The sequence below is a fragment of the Diaphorina citri genome, unplaced genomic scaffold (genome assembly GCF_000475195.1).
Source record: "Diaphorina citri unplaced genomic scaffold, Diaci psyllid genome assembly version 1.1 scaffold58, whole genome shotgun sequence".
NCBI classification, from domain to species: Eukaryota; Metazoa; Arthropoda; class Insecta; order Hemiptera; family Psyllidae; genus Diaphorina; species Diaphorina citri.
The window spans coordinates 385,334-402,245 of record NW_007377495.1 but is presented as its reverse complement, the minus strand read 5'-3'; the positions used below and the strand labels follow the sequence as shown (position 1 = coordinate 402,245).

General features: G+C 36.2%; 3 protein-coding genes and 3 long non-coding RNA genes across 10 annotated transcripts in view; 4 read left to right on the top strand and 2 right to left on the bottom strand.

The window, feature by feature from the left end:
• Positions 1-2,881, top strand: LOC103518032 (RISC-loading complex subunit tarbp2-like). Of its 2 annotated transcripts, none has more exons than XM_008483089.3 (2): positions 1-20; positions 442-2,881. In XM_008483089.3, the coding sequence occupies exon 2, from the start codon at positions 554-556 to the stop codon at positions 1,685-1,687; it is 1,134 nt and encodes a 377-aa protein (XP_008481311.1). In that variant the 5' UTR covers positions 1-20; positions 442-553; the 3' UTR covers positions 1,688-2,881. The 2 variants fall into 2 exon arrangements, with proteins under 2 accessions (XP_008481311.1, XP_026685566.1); XM_026829765.1 differs by having other exon boundaries at positions 2-24.
• LOC103518164 (atrial natriuretic peptide receptor 3) overlaps positions 1-13,703 on the bottom strand; it is a 17,788-nt gene extending 4,085 nt beyond the window's left edge. The window contains exons 1-2 of the mRNA XM_026829792.1: positions 13,648-13,703; positions 5,276-5,529 (exon numbers count right to left, since the gene is read on the bottom strand). Coding sequence (XP_026685593.1) covers positions 5,276-5,444 — 169 coding nt within the window. The 5' untranslated portion in view covers positions 5,445-5,529; positions 13,648-13,703. The remainder of the gene's footprint in view (positions 1-5,275; positions 5,530-13,647) is intronic.
• LOC113470982 lies at positions 2,913-4,101 on the top strand. Its single transcript, XR_003393854.1, has 2 exons — positions 2,913-3,294; positions 3,444-4,101. It is a non-coding gene; the product is annotated as an uncharacterized LOC113470982 (long non-coding RNA).
• On the top strand, positions 5,599-7,060 carry LOC113470981. The gene is made up of 2 exons (XR_003393849.1): positions 5,599-5,789; positions 6,824-7,060. It is a non-coding gene; the product is annotated as an uncharacterized LOC113470981 (long non-coding RNA).
• LOC113470975 lies at positions 8,069-12,376 on the bottom strand. The gene is made up of 2 exons (XR_003393846.1): positions 12,061-12,376; positions 8,069-8,525 (listed from the first exon to the last, which is right to left on the bottom strand). It is a non-coding gene; the product is annotated as an uncharacterized LOC113470975 (long non-coding RNA).
• Positions 10,011-16,912, top strand: part of LOC103518157 (PMS1 protein homolog 1-like) — a 19,699-nt gene continuing 12,797 nt past the window's right edge. For 2 of the 4 annotated variants that reach the window (XM_026829777.1, XM_026829770.1), the window contains exon 1: positions 10,011-10,046. In XM_026829777.1, coding sequence (XP_026685578.1) covers positions 10,020-10,046 — 27 coding nt within the window. In that variant the 5' untranslated portion in view covers positions 10,011-10,019. Of the gene's footprint in view, positions 10,047-15,114; positions 15,220-16,912 lie in introns of those variants that run through there. The other 2 variants (XM_017447746.2, XM_026829783.1) reach the window with 2 other exon arrangements.

The window sequence follows — 16,912 nt, the reverse complement described above, 5'->3', positions numbered from 1 at the left end:
TCTATGTTCTAGAGAAAAAGGTAGGTAAGTAAACTTTTTACCGAGACAGAGGAACAGAAAGAGCCATAGTCATATTTAACTGTGTTGAACCTAGCCCAGCCTTACTGATCTAGATCAAAAAGAAATTGACTAGGTACATATTTTGTTGAGTTTATTATGAACAAGCACAATCTCTGTTGCTTGAGAGGATATGCGTACTTGGTTTCCTAATGGTATACTTACAAGGCTGGATATTAGACTCGTAATAAAATTATGGTAGGATACCTACTTGCTGTGTGAAACAAATAATGGTGTTACTGGAGCATTAATTACAAACATAGCTTCCATGTTAACTGATGTATGTGGCACTAGTAAAGTCCAATTGCAAAGCAGGTGTATGTACTGAAAAAATTACATTTACATACTTGGATTTATGGACTTGACATGTGTCTTTTGTTGCAGTGTTCTTCATAGAGGAGCACAAAAGAAGGAAGATCATTATGTAGAAATTAACACAATACTTTTCTACAACTCAGGTGTGCAAGCTTAAAAGTCTGACCATTCTTTCATTATCATGGCTCGGGTCAGCAATGTGAGTGATGAAGTTGAAGATAAAGCAGATATAAATATGCCAAGTACAGTTTCATTGGATTGCAATGAGGTAAAAGTTGAAGAAAACTCACCTTCCAGAGTTCTGTTTGATAATAATGAAATTAAACAGATACCAAAGGTAAGTACAAACAATTTACCATTAGAGGAAGCAGCTAGGTTGGAAGTGATGAGATTAAACACTGGAGATAGAACACCAGTATCTCTCATGCAAGAACTTCTGTCAAGACGTGGAACAGCTCCTAAATATGAACTCATACAAATTGAAGGTGCCATCAATGAACCCATCTTCAAATATAGAATTAGTTTAACGTCTGAGTCTAGGCTGTATGTTGCAATAGGATCTGGAAAATCCAAGAAGGAAGCAAAACACAATGCTGCCAAGTCAGTACTTGATCAACTAATAGGACGAGATGATGAAAAGCTAATGTGTCAGAAAGAAAATTTGTTCAAAGTGGAACCAAATCCTGTGGGCCAGTTGCAAGAAGCTTGCATGACAAGGAAGTGGCCTCCACCAGTGTATGAGACAGAGGAAACTACTGGCTTACCTCATGAGAGAATGTTCACTGTGTGTGCCTATGTAAATGTCTACAAGGAAGAAGGCATGGGAAAGTCAAAGAAAATTGCCAAACGAGAAGCTGCCCTAAATATGCTAAAGTTTTTGGAAACAGTTCCTATTGAAATTCCAGAGAAAAAACAAGGTGAAGATGTGGATGAAAAAGGTGAAAGCAATGGACTGAAACATACCCATGACAGCACTTTTCTTACACCTCAAATACTCAAAAAAATTCAACAGTATCATACAGTTTTTAGTCAGAAAACAAAGGGCCCATTATTAGAAAAGCTACTATCCACAAGGAATTTAATTGATGAAGTAGAAGATCCTATTCTTTATCTAGAAGATCTCAGTGATGAATTAAAGTACAGAGTATCATTTGTTGACATTGAAGAGAAATCCAAAGCAGATGGATTCCAATCATTGTTACAATTAACAACAACACCTGTGACAGTATTCTGTGGTACAGGAGCAAGCATTGAGGTTGCCAAAATAGAAGCAGTTTATAGAGCTTTGGATTTTCTTCAAATTATGAACAGATAATTATTTGACAGATGGAAAGACAAAGGAGTAAGTATAGATGGGGCTTAAAAAGCTACCTTACTTTAATATGCATTTGAAATTACCCAAGTAATTGCAAAGTAAGAAAGGCAACAGTAGGTATCAGGTCATTTACTAAGAGAAATGAGGGAGCTTTTTGGTTTGTAATGAGGTACCTATATAAAATACAGGATAGGTAATTTATTAGAGTTGAAATTTTCACAAAAAAAAAAAAAAAATCTACAATATCAGCGTTTTGAAAATAGTTTTATAACAGTAATAGGTGGTCAGAAGGAAAAGAAGATATGAAAAAATGTCTTTTGCTGACACCCTAGTCTAGAGTTTAGAATTACAGTGTTTTCCAAAAGACTGAAAGCCTCGTTATGAAAAGAAAATTGAAAAGGACACATTTTTTTATACATTTCCTGATGTCACATCACAGAGACAGTAAAAAGCAAGGCCCATAAATTATTCATAAGTTTCTGATGAAAAGATAAAATAAAAATATAATACATAGGTACGTACATATTTTTTAATAAAAAGGAAGTTGTTATTTAGAATAAATGGCCTACAAGTTCTCAGCAGTGTAGGTTCGTGCCCTGTGTAAGTGTGTATCTTCTGTACCATATATAAAAAAAAATCAAATGCCTTTCAGGGACCTTTAAAATTCTATTTTTAGCTGAATTGAGAACTAAAAATAATGTGCCTGTCGGTTTTAAGTGACATATTGTAAAAATAGCTAATGTTTAGCATGATTATGTACATGTTTTGTTGTATGTCAAATGCTCTATTAAACTGTTGGTATAAAGGAACAACTTGTCTCAGCTGACAGCCTAAATAAAGCACTACTTATATGTTTGTATCACAAGATCAGGGTGTTACAATAGATGCAATATTAAAAGCTTAGTTCTTACTATTTGACAATGTAGGTAAGTGTGTAACTTTTCAAATTAGCTGTCGTTTGTTAGTTTGTTACCTTCCTTGTTTCTCGAGACTACATTCGTGTAACTTTGGAAAGTAGCTGTCATTTGGTACCTTCCTTGGTTCCCAAGTTGTTCGAACTAACAAATAGGCAATCAAGTAATCATGTACTTTTTAGCGTTGTATTTTTGACATACAACAAACATGACCCACATTGTTTGTGTTTGCTCTGTTTTATAATTCATGAGCTTTCTATAGATATAAGGGACGAAGGGATTAGGGTTGTGGGGGGGGGGGGGTTTTGTTTGTTTTTGTTTGTTTTTCTTCATCCGTATAGCATTTCAATTAGGTGATTACATTTTTGTACATCTATCTATATTGTTCGTACCCTATACCCTATGGCCATATTGTATTGAACCATTATCACTATGTAAGTAGGTAGTGTAAGTACCTACATGGTACCTTTGTCATAATTTTTTTCCGCTCCTTTTCCTTACAGATATTTGGCTTAGACCTCGAGAACGTCGTTTGTACAATAATTTGTAAAAAAAAAAAAAACTTACAAGATGTAAATATTTGCAGATTTCTTATGACAGACACATAGCACTATGGCATTTTATAAAAAAATCTAATGAGTAGGTTTAAAGATAGGAAGGTGGTACTTACCTTAGCTAGAACTTGGTAGAGAGGTATAGGTGGTTAGCTGGTTAGATTTAAGGACCTCTCGAGTGACCATGACCTCTGGATATAATCTTGTCAAGATTCATCACCGATTTATTATTATCTTCAACAAAAACGCATCAATATTGAAATTTAAATTCTTTTAAAATTAAGAGAGGTATAGGTGGTTAGCTGGTTAGATTTAAGGACCTCTCGAGTGACCATGACCTCTGGATATAATCTTGTCAAGATTCATCACCAATTTCTTATTATCTTCAACAAAAACGCATCAATTTTGAAATTTAAATTCTTGAGAAATTGAGCCAGGCAAAAAGCTCTATTTGGGGAAAAACACGCGATTTTTGCAGGAAATAATGGGCTAAGCGGGTAAGTTTAGTACCTATCTAAAAAAAACAATAGAAAGATACCGTTCGTTGAAAGACTCTGGGCTAAGATTTTATCATTTCCCAAGAAAATAGTAAAAGTACCTAACTGTAAGGTACGTCGCGCCACTTTTTGTAGCGCGTAGTCGCCTAAAAACCAAACCTATGAAAATGATAGAGAGTCTCTATCATTTTCATGCGACTACGAATACTAAAAGTGAAACTACGCTTTCAATGTACGACGAGCCAGCCCTCAAATTCTCTGAGGATATGAACAAAAGTCAACACATAGGATGAGCAATTCAGTGAAAGCAAACAGGGATGTTCTGCTTTTTTCCAATCTGCCCGATAGCTACGACAATTTTCGTTCAAACAATACTTTTTCAAATAAATTGTCAATATATATGAGTACAATCTATGTTGTTGTATGAAAATAACAACAGGGATCGAAAATAACATGTTGTATCTACCTAGATTTTTTACTTTCTATTACTACAGTATTTTACTATGATACCTTTTTTTTAACTTTTCTAGGCATTAGGTGCTTACATAATATCGCTCCAAGAACCACTGGTATTACAAACGCCCCTGAATTTTCTAATAGATAATATTCTAATTTCGGTGGGTAGAATGCTAATATTGTGCTAATGGTAAGTGGTAAACACTCATATTTAACAGCTAATTACCAGGTATGATAGTGTAAAGTCAGTAGGGCCTGTTCATCCTAATATGAAGACATAGTAAAATTATTGATTAGAAATATTTTGACAGGGTGTCCGTCAGAATTTTTCGTTATACCACTATTCTCAGTTTAGTCAGTTTCCCCTTATTTCACAGTTATTTGACTAAACTATTATTTAATTACTTAGGTGCCTGCATAATTTCAAGGCCAAGGATACTTCAAAGGACGTAAATTAGTTCCCTCAAGGCCGAGCTTGGGTTAGAAAATTCTAAAAATTTAAGGGCCCTTCCCCAACAGCCCTTTTTACGAGATTTTTTCATTGTTTCTTCTAGTTTGACAATTATGGCACCATGGGAGGCAAGTTGCGATGTGAGAAATAATGACGCCCTGCTGATTTTCATCTCTTATGAGCTTCGTTGGAGATTGCAAAGTGATGTTGAACGTTAGTTGAAAATTGCACTGTGGAAAAATGCTGAGTATGTTGCTATTGAAATCACTAGACCACAAGTTGACCTCATTCAGTATCCCATCAGCCTGCAAGTGAAATTTTCCTACGGATAATTTTCCCAAGTAAATACCAAACTGTTGCATGTGCAACGAAATTGGAAACAATCTAATAATTAGGAAAGGATGACATAAAGCCGGTTGATATATGCCACAAGATATTTTGTAGAGGGGCATCAAAATACCAAAGGAAGACCCGGCCTTTAAAGGCCGAAGATTTGGGTCCCCGTCCCCCCTAACCATAGACCCTAGTACAGGGGTTCCCAATAGTAGGTATCTAAAAAGATTCGGCTTCTGGTTTTCGCTCTAAAGGTGTCTCTAAACATAGTGGACGGTTCAGTCTACGTCGATCGATGGCCGGTTGACTACGTGTGGACACAGCTTAATAAAGTAATCTCCCCAACCTAGTAAATTCTATAAAATCACTTTCAATGAACTTACCAACACAATACTCGCAGGTAGGTCCGAAGAAGACATTGACATGTTCTTTATAATAGGCCTCCACCGCGTTGATCTGAGCCAGCTGATCATTGCAGCTTCCATCCCGGGGCATAAACTTGAACCGCAGACCATTTAATATATGTCGGGCCTTGACCTCTTTTTCCGCCATCAGTAGCAGGGGTAAAACACGACTGAGTGAGATGTGATTCCTGTTGTTCGCGGGCAAGATGACGGCAGCTAGAATTTCCGCGTCTCTAGCGTTGGAGTAATGAAGCAGCGGAAAAAACGAAAAAGAAAAGCAGAAAATGAGCGTTGAGTGAGATGTGATTCCTGTTGTTCGCGGGCAAGATGACGGCAGCTAGAATTTCCGCGTCTCTAGCGTTGGAGTAATGAAGCAGCGGGAAAAACGAAAAAGAAAAGCAGAAAATGAGCGCGAAGACCCGAGTGATGCACGTCATGAAAAAGAGTAGGAGGGACAAAGTTACGTGGGTGTTTTGGTTACGAGTGTCTTTTAGTTACGTACTTGGGTCTTTTGTGGAAAAAATCTTCAAATTTTGAGGGCAAATTTGGGGTTGAAGGGTTGGAGATAGGACTACGCGCCTTATAGCTTTTTCATCTACTCATTGAGAACTAATACCTCCCAAAATTTCTACTAAATTGGCCAACATTTTTTTTCTTACGTACTTGGGTCTTTTGGTTACGTGGGTCTTTTGGTTACGAAGGTGTTTTGGTTACCAGGAACTTTTGGTCACGAGGGTGTTTTGGTTTCGAAGATGTTTTGATTACGGAGATCTTTTGGTTGCGAGGGACAAGATTACGTGGGTCTTTTGAGGAAAGAAACTGTGGAAGGTCCTTTTAAGATTTCCGCGATAAAACGAGGTCCTGTTTAACGAAAGATCATTTCCCTAGATAGTCCGATCCGCGAAAGAAAGCTTGAGAATTTATCGGGCTTTTTACGTTTCATGTTTAGATTTAAAGGGTTTTTTTTTTCAAGGGACACATGAACTTTTGTATTTAGAGGCACACAACTATTTGGTCTCCATATTTCATAAAATAGTCAATTTTATTTGTAGGTGATTATTTTATTTCCTGTTTGGTTATTAAGATCATTATTTCACTCTTTTTAATAGGAATTTAGACAGGTACCTGAGGTAGGATTAATAAAATCAATAATGGAATTGATAAAATATTATATTTCACTCACTTCTTCCTTACTCACACTACATAAGTATTTACACTTCACTTAATTTCATTATAATAATACACAAGATTTACACTTCAAACTGAAAAGTACCTACCCATGTCCATTGGGTATTATTATTAAATAGTTTAAAAAATTAGCGAATATTACCTAAAGGTTAAAAAAAAGTAGAGTAGGTATTAAATATTCCCAGCTGATGAGCTGATATTAAAAATTAATTAGACTAATAATGAAAAGTTGCGCAAAATTGTTGCCAATTAGGTACTGGTAGGTATATCACAACATTATTATAATAATTATTTAGTTTTTCTTTATGTAATATCAATATTTATTCTTTATCTATTTAGGTTACGTACTTGGGTCTTTTGGTTACGTGGGTCTTTTGGTTACGAAGGTGTTTTGGTTACCAGGAACTTTTGGTCACGAGGGTGTTTTGATTACGGAGATCTTTTGGTTGCGAGGGACAAGATTACGTGGGTCTATTGAGGAAAGAAACTGTGGAAGGTCCTTTTAAGATTTCCGCGATAAAACGAGGTCCTGTTTAACGGAAGATCACTTCCCGAGATAGTCCGATCCGCGAAAGCTTGAGAATTTATCGGGCTTTTTACGTTTCATGTTTAGATTTAAAGGATAGGTTTTTTTCAAGGGACACATGAACTTTTATATTTAGAGGCACAAAACTATTTGGTCTCCATATTTCATAAAATAGTAAATTTTATTTGTAGGTAATTATTTTATTTCCTGTTTGGTTATTGAGATCATTATTTCACTCTTTTCAATAGGAATTTAGACAGGTACCTGAGGTAGGATTAATAAAATCAATAATGGAATTGATAAAATATTATATTTCACTCACTTCTTCCTTACTCACACTACATAAGTATTTACACTTCACTTAATTTCATTATAATAATACACAAGATTTACACTTCAAACTGAAAAGTACCTACCCATGTCCATTGGGTATTATTAAATAGTTTAAAAAATTAGCGAATATTACCTAAGGCCAATAATTTGAAGAAAAAATAATAATTATACTATATTTTTTACCTACGTATATTATTATTACCTACGTATATTTTTTTTTTTTTTTAGATAAATTCATACAAATAATATTTGCCTATCTATCCTATAAATTATCCAATAGGTATGATAAACATGAAGTCCTAGCAAAACGTTCACAAGTTACTATCCTAAATGCCTATAATAATCCTAATACTGAACCTAAAACCTGTATCCTGTATACCTACCTACATTACGTACCATATAACACATCAAGGTACCAACATTAATGTACATTGTACAATGTACATACGGAAAATGGTACAAGTACTCCACTCTGTCGGGTTTGTTGTACATTACTTGCACTTGACACGTCTAAGCGAGAACATAGAACTTGGAGAAAATATTTATTTTTTGAAGCACGAGAAAGTTTTATGTATTGTACATAATTTATATTTATGTATAAATATTCCCAGCTGATGAGCTGATATTAAAAATTAATTAGACTAATAATGAAAAGTTGCGCAAAATTGTTGCCAATTAGGTACTGGTATATGGTATATCACAATATTATTATAATAATTATTTAGTTTTTTCTTTATGTAATATCAATATTTATTCTTTATCTATTTAGATCACTTTCCATCCCAGTGTCATGTACAAAATTTATAATTGATTAATTTACTTTCAAATTTTCTGATTCTTCCAGAACTTCCAAATGGTATATAAATCAAGTCCGCGGTTAAAGAACTTCCAGGTGTAAACTAAAAAGTGTAAGTGGTGTAAGTGCATGCATGAAAACAAGAAGCAGGTACTTATATCAGCGGTCGTCGTGCGAACGTCAAGAGTGGATAAAATTTTCTCAGTCTTGCCTCGACGGTGTAGTGGTCAAGACCTCCGTCTGGTAATCAGAAGAGCGTGGGTTCAATCCCGGTCGAGGTATGACATTTTATCCGCAACAGAGATTGAGAATATGACCACAATAATGGACTAGTCTACTGCTGGGTAAAATGGACTCTGGTCCTATTCGAGTGGTATAAATGAGCACTGTTATTAGAAAGTTTTTGCAATCAAAATTAGCGTCTCGTTAACCGAAACCTTAAACGTTATTTGACGGAAACCTTTTCTTGCACATGTGTAGAAAGTGCAGAAACGAGTTTTCGTCTAATAACGTTAATGAGTCGGTTAACGGGACGCTTATTTTGGTTACCAAAACTAGATAATGGCAAAAAAAAATAATAATAATAATAACATGATTAAATGATTAATTGTTAAAAATTGCGAATGATGAGCAATCATATTACAGGCTTTAGGTATTCAAAGTTGCAGTTAGTCCAATTCAGTAACCTAGTGAGATAGATAAGATTAGGGACACACTTGCTACTCGTCTAACAGTCGTAACTCATCGTAGTCAATTGAAATCAAGTGGAAACTATTTTCGGAAAAAAAACCTTACGTGTGTGTGTTTTGCTGATAAAACAGGGTTCACCGAAAGCCATTTTGATTTGGTTATTGTAGAGATTTCTTAGAGATCCTAAGAGAGAAAGAAGCTTGAAAAGGTTCAAGTTCTGAGAAGTATGCTGTGTCGTTTTGGCAACCTAAACTTTGGGCTGGACTAAATTTGATTGATTGTTTCTCTCTCATTATATCAGCTCTGAGGAAATAGTCTATGTAAATCGTACAGCAGGACCGCCGAGCATTTCAGAACGGCGAAGACCAATCTAAGTAAATAGCCATCAACAGGGAGTAGCCTAACCCTGGTAAAATAATAATAATGAATGAAAACTATTGGAATGTATTGGATGTGTGAGGGTGATCGAATGACCGCAATTTGGATGCAACCTTTTTGTACCTGTGCTCCCTGACCGCAGGTTGGATGCAGCCGTACAATGTACATACGGAAAATGGTACAAGTACTCCACTCTGTCGGGTTTGTTGTACATTACTTGCACTTGTCACGTCTAAGTGAGAACATAGAACTTGGAGGAAATATTTATTTTTTGAAGCACGAGAAAGTTTTATGTAGGTATTGTACATAATTTGTATGTATAGTTTAGCCTTATCAGGATAATTCAAACTTTCCCTTTGGAAGACCTGAAAAATCTGAAAACCTTGGAGATTATCTAATGACCTAATGAGTCTCCGAATCAATGGGTAAACTAGTCTTTCAGGTACAGCCAGAAAAGGCAAATTTCCTTATCTGAAGAATGTTGACTTCTGTTTTACATTCCGGAATTGTTACCTACAGTGGGGTAAAGAATGCGACCCAATTGAAGCTCTTGACAAAATAGTACCTCTACTTTAAATACTGAATGATTTAACACTTGAGCCGACCGTGATAAACGGTACTGTTTAACATTGCATTGAGACTGTCTGCTTCTATGTATTACCTACCGAGTCTAAACAATCTGAACATTGACATAGTGAATATTTTAGCTAAACATTGACATAGTGATTTTTTTAGCTAAACATTGACATAGTGAATTTTTTAGCTAAACATTGACATAGTGAATTTTTTAGCTACTGGGAATTTCTGCTAAAATGCCGATAGATATCATTGATCTCATGGTTAATTTACGATAATTTAAAGAAGAGTTACAACGTAATTCGCGCGATGTAGGTATGTAAAATAGGTAGGTAGGTAGGTAGGTAGGTAGGTACCTATCTATTCACCGCAGATAGGTGAGTAGTACTTGTAAGAGTAAGTAACAGGAAGTAGATACCTATAAGTTATCGTCCTATTTTAAATCGAGTGACACAGAATTCTGTGTTATAGTCTGAAAACAAGGTCAATCAAAAAGCTCTTGATTTTAGGATTGCGTACCTACCATCCGAACCGGGTAGTACATAATATGTTATGTACATACCTAGTTAGATGGGTAATTCTATAAGAAATGTAATCTTCACCGTATTGTAAAGGTACGTAGTTCCTTAGCTACCGAGATGTCGACATAAAAATAAATTTGGATTTTTAGTCCGTCCTTCCTTTATTAAATTACAATAGTAATAATAAAAGGTATAGTGGACGGCCTGTCGGCCTATTGTAGGTATTCGCTTCGGTGTCGTCTGTCTGTCCCCATAGAATAAGAACTTATCCAAACCTGGTCGACCTATATATCAGTTTCCACCTTAAGGTTGTGTGTCAGCGTGTGTCCTTTGTTTTTCTCCGTGTCAAAAGCTGCATAGTGAACCTTTTCCTTCTTGAGACCGTTCACCAGGGTTTCCATCATAAGCTGACACGTATGAAGACCGGATAACAAATCGTAGCCGTTCTTTTCGTAAAATAGCATGACTCGTCGCCAACCGTTCCTGGAATGCAATCGCCAATCGCGCCACATGTATAAAATTTCATATACCTAATCATCTAGGGGTATTTGCGGATTTTCGGATACCTATTAATAATAATACACATTTGCTCTACATGAGTCTACAAATATTGTGTATTTTGCAATTTTTAAGAGGATGTTGCTGGCGATGGGAGGCCCACCCCGAAAAATAGAGAATAAAATCTAATAAAATTAATCGATCCACCTTTTTTCTAGCTGAATCTACTTTGAAATTTCAGTGATTTTTTTGTAATGTTGATAGGTGTTTTTGTCCCTCCATTTTAGTGGAGGTTGGTATAATAGGTACTGGGGTAATTAAGTAAGTACTCGAAATGTTTAAGGCCTCCAACTTGATCGTTAATAATATGCGGGTGTGTTAAAACTCTGTTTACCTCCTCAGAATTTGAATAACGACACTCGTGAGGCCCTCGAAAGCCATCGGGCTGACCCTCGTCAGAAGTTTGTATTCGCCACTGTTCTCAATGGTAGTGTCTGTTTTGTTTTTCGTGAAATCGAACGTGAAGGCTCCGGTGGTCAACAGGGGCGTATCCCAAAACTGGAGCATTCTGGCGATCGGCGCTGAAACCAAACGGAGAGGAAAAGCACACCAAAATGAAGGTACATATTTAGTTGCTTACAAATAGCCCTTTAACCCCTTTATGTATCTACCAACAATCAATGAGTAGAAGAACAGAAAAAAAAGCCAACAATTAAAAATAAATTGCAATTTTATAGTAAGTTTCCAAGTACCCTTTTGTGTTGGTGGTTAGGATGGGTTTGACACATAATATATTACTTAAAAGACCTAAAACGTAAAACGACATCCTAAAAAACTACTGAAGCGATTTGATATCAATGGTCTATTTACACATGTCATCCAAGTCGTATTAGGTGTTTCAAAATTCAAATATCTTCATTCTACCACTCCTCTGCATCACTGATTTTATCAACATTTGTTTACACTGGTCGTTGTATTTCCTTATCAATCTCAAATTTCCCTCGCTTTCTCTTGTAGTCGATCCCTAGTGTTTACTTTGAAATGAGAGAACCTTCCTGACCTCCTTCGCCCATCCATCGACCCCATTTGATGAAGAGTTTCTGTATTACGAAAGTGTAAATATTTATACCGCAAAATATAAAAAAAAAAAAAAAAAAAAAAAAAATGCAGGTGTTAGGTACCTTAGGGGCTATTTTTATTATTAATTTATTTATGTTAAATTATAAGTTCTATATTTATTTATGAAAAGAAACTTTACTTCGCTGATGATCCTTTTTTGGCACCTTGATTCGTATGATAAGTTATTTTTTATTTTTTTTTTTATTAATAGTTTTTCAACACGTTTTTCGCGGAAAGTACAAAGAGAGAAAGCTCCCTCGTAAATGCAACAAGTTTCAAGCCACCCCGTCGCGTGGCGGTCGAAATAAGACTAAACTAATGCATCTCCAATATTATCTCAGAACTCTTTCCCTATCGAAAAATGAACGCTCTGTTGAAATTTTTGAAGAGAAAAATAATTGACAGTTATTTTTGAAGTGTACACAAACTAAAAAGGTGATTGTGATAATGACTGGAAAACAGATAAGAAACCTTCCCCTTCATAATTGACAGTTATTTTTGAAGTGTACACAAACTAAAAAGGTGATTGTGATAATGACTGGAAAACAGATAAGAAACCTTCCCCTTCAGATCTGTGTGGACACTCTATACAAATGTGACACCTGACAAATTGACGCTAAAGAGGGAGTTATCTACAATATTGTTGATAAAATCATTTATTTTTTATTTTTATCCATTAAAAAATACACGATAATTTAAAGAAGAGTTACAACGTAATTCGCGCGATGTAGGTATGTAAAATAGGTAGGTAGGTAGGTAGGTAGGTAGGTACCTATCTATTCACCGCAGATATCATCTGTGTGGACACTCTATACAAATGTGACACCTGACAAATTGACGCTAAAGAGGGAGTTATCTACAATATTGTTGATAAAATCATATATTTTTTATTTTTATCCATTAAAAAATACACGATAATTTATAGAAGAGTTACAACGTAATTTGCGCGATGTAGGTATGTAAAATAGGTAGGTAGGTAGGTACCTATCTATCCACCGCAGATGGGTGAGTAGTACTTGTAAGAGTAAGTAACAGGAAGTAGATACCTATAAGTTATCGTCCTATTTTAAATCGAGTGACACAGAATTCTGTGTTATAGTCTGAAAACAAGGTCAATCAAAAAGTTCTTGATTTTAAGACCATCCGAACCGGGTAGTTTGTAGATACATATGTACATACCTATAGGTAGATAGGTACCTAATTCTATAAAAAATGTAATCTTCACCGTATTGTAAAGGTACGTAGTTCCTTAGCTACCTAGATGTCGACATAAAAATAAATTTGGATTTTTAGTCCGTCCTTCCTTTATTAAATTACAACCACGAGCATATCTCATAACTGCCATGTATAATATTTCCATTTTATGATGGTAGAAGAACTAGGACTTGTGAATCTATGAAGTACCTCTTGTAGGTACCTACCTATGTATTTACATACACATAACAATGATAATAATGTAGGACCCTAACGATTTGATGTCTGGTGGTAACGTAGGTAACCAGGCTACTTAACGTTAGGGGGCCAAGGTACGACGTGTTGAATTTGGGGGCCAAGGTACAAAGGGTTCATTGAGGCCAAGGTACAAAGGAGTGACTTTTTCCGGACTTCTGGGAAATTCTACTATAAAAAATTGGGCAATCAAATTGCAATACCAAGAAAACCAAACCTTACAAAATTTGCTACCGATTGGTAGCGGTTTCAGTTAGATAAAGTAATAATAACTTACCTTCCAATCAAAACAATTTTTTTAAAAAAATGTTCGAAACACAGACCAAAATACGACTTTCCTAATTAACTTCTCAACGACAACTGATTTGTTTACAAATCAAATTGCTATGAGCTCGTTGTGAAATTACGCATCAGATACATATTTTTCGGGCCCGATAGGTGGCGCCAGTTACCAGAAAAGTCCAGGGGACCAAGGTACAACGGGGGCCAAGGTACGACTAGACACCCTACTGATTTTCTTCAACCACGATCGAATAAACTACGGGCTAAAAAATTCTCGGAGGGACGGGCCCAGCTTTTTTGTGCTATGTGCGCTATCTCTGCTAGAAGTGTGCTTTGCAGAGGAAAAGTAAATAAAAATAACCCGCGAATAGAGGTGGCAAAGATCGGTTCACTTTAGGGAATAAGTTCCAACCGTTCAGTTCCTTTCATGGAACTGTTCCCAATATAAGTTCAGTTCTGTCAGGCGTTCACTTGATCTAGGCTGATGTAGAATGCATATTCAAGGGGGGGGGGGGGGGGCGGGGGGGGGCTCTGGACCGTTTTTTGGCAGTTTTCAGCTATACCGACTAACGGTTAGAGATATGCTAAAAGTTAGGGTAAAATAATACTCAAATAAGCATCATTAAATAGGATAAGGAAAGTCGTATGGTGTTCACACCAGATTTTTTACATAAAGCTAAATCAAAATTTTGAAGGTGTACCTTCAAAATCAAGCCCCCCCAAAAATTTAGGCAAGAACCGCCTATGTCTGTCACTCTGTCTGTCTGTCCCCATAGAAGGACTTATCCAAACCTGGTCGACCTATATATCAAATTAAAGGTCTTTTTACCAGGAACACGAAAGTGGTGGTGCAAATTTTGTCCAGAAAACCAAAAAGCCAAAAAAAAACCTTTTTTGGGGGAATTTTTTTCACATTTTCTCACACAAATGAGCTCTTATCTTGAAATTTGTCGCGACGACCTATGAACTCAAAGCGAGAAAGTTTTAGATAACACTTCAGTCGATAGTTTAAGACCGGTTTTAGCGTCACCTATGTTAAGCTACGCCGAACAAGGCCAATAAATGAATGGGTGACTTAAACACTATATTGGTAGGTAGTTATTAGGAAACATTATAAGAAATAACGGAAGAACGGGCTCTAGTCTTGATTTTAAATCATATATGAAAGTAAATTCAAAAATCAATAATAATAAACTGAATATTAGCTACTTAGCTAGGTACATAGGTAGGTACTGATTTTCTTTAACCACGATCGAAATTCCCGGAGGGACGGGCCCAGCTTGTTACCTAGAATATTTATCTGAACTCAGACTCACCCTCACCCTAAAGTCCTCAACAAAATCGTCTGGACTTGAACGCACATCTTTTTTGTGCTATCTGCGCTATCTCTGCTAGAAGTGTGCTTTGCAGAGGAAAAGTAAATAAAAATAACCCGCGAATATTTAAATTTAAAATTTTACAACTACCGCTACCGATTTTTTCTGGGAGTTTTTGGTTTTTGGTGGGATAATGGGATTTGCTGAAATCTGAAATTGGTCGATCCTGGTAGATATTTTTTAATCCATTGGTATTTTAGCTTGAAATTAGTTTCTCTGTTTCTATAATATAGCCCTTGAGTGTATCAGGACATGATCTTGTTAGTTAGACTTTATAATAAATCAACAGTGAATGCACAAAGTTGTTCACTGTAGTGCAAAGTTGTCCGCCTTTGTACAGGCAGAAGTATTACAGTTTAGGCAACCATCCACCATCCACTGCACCGTCTGGTCTACTGGACATCAGGCAGACTGGACTGGGAAAAATCCCAGGTCTGGTCACTTTAGGGGTGACAGGAACAATTTGCCTGTTTCAGGCAGACCTTGATCAGAATACCTGTCAGGTAGATCAGAATGTATATCTCTAGCTTTAAGCCTAGTACACACCACTGCAAGTCTCCAAACTTACTCGTAGTTTGGTGTGTATATTTGTGCAAATTTCATTAATTTTATATACTTGAAATCTGTGCAAATATCACAATGTATCTAATACTGACACTTGACAATGTATCAAAAACTTGATCAGAATACCTGTCAGGTAGATCAGAATGTATATCTCTAGCTTTAAGCCTAGTACACACCACTGCAAGTCTCCAAACTTACTCATAGTTTGGTGTGTATATTTGTGCAAATTTCATTAATTTTATACTTGAAATCTGTGCAAATATCACAATGTATCTAATACTGACACATGACAATGTATCAAAAGATCAAGTTTGGAGACATTCATACTATTCATAGGATGTGTACCAGGCTTCAGTCTTATCTATGACTCATTTTAGTTTTCTACTTTCAGACCTTCACAATGTCCATCAATATTCTACCGCAGTCAACAATACGCCAGATAACAACATCTCAGATCATCACATCAACTAGATTTGCTTACAGATTTGTACTGGATGTACTACAAGTGGATAGCTTCAAGATTCATAGCACACGCTGGACGCGAGAGAGAGAGAATAGAGAAAAAAGAAAAGGAGTGGGGGTACTGTGGCGGAGTTAACCGATTCAAATTCTTCTCGGCTCATGTCGGCTCTCTTGAACTTGAATCCACTTGGACCCAATCAAGTCAGACCAGAAAAACTCGAATCAAATCAAATCAGAGCAGAACAAGTTGAATCAAATCAAATCAGGAGTGAAGAGAAAACTACCCGAGTATCCCACCGAAGAGCAATCAGTTCGGAAAGTATGCAAACCTATTGATAGGAACTTAACAGGTAACATTGAGACTGTAATTGAAAAGAAAGAAGACGGGGGATTTCTAACAGAAACAACTTTGTCACAACTACCTTCTCTCTTAGAATCTAAAGAGAATACGTTTTCTAATGTTTCGTATAATGAAACATTAGAAAGCTCCTATAACACGAAAGTAGAGATGTTTGATGACATCAGTGTGTCTAGGGTAGATAGCTTGGACGATATTATCCCCTATGACGCATACTCGAGTGAAGTCACTAATGTTAAGCAACGGGGAGACAGTGCTTACCATTCCGAAGGCAATGACGGTAGCTTCTCATTGGAGATACAAGGGAATGAAACACACAGCAGCGAAGAAACAAAGAATGAGATCAGCATGACTCAATGGAGCAAGGGAAATGTTATTATCAACGATAAGTTACTGCTATGACGCATACTCGAGTGAAGTCACTAATGTTAAGCAACGGGGAGACAGTGCTTACCATTCCGAAGGCAATGGATTGGATGGTAGCTTCTCATTGGAAATAT

Bases quoted from the DNA above. Each gene is read 5' to 3' on its own strand.
- LOC103518032 (XM_008483089.3), top strand. From the start codon at position 554: ATGGCTCGGGTCAGCAATGTGAGTGATGAAGTTGAAGATAAAGCAGAT.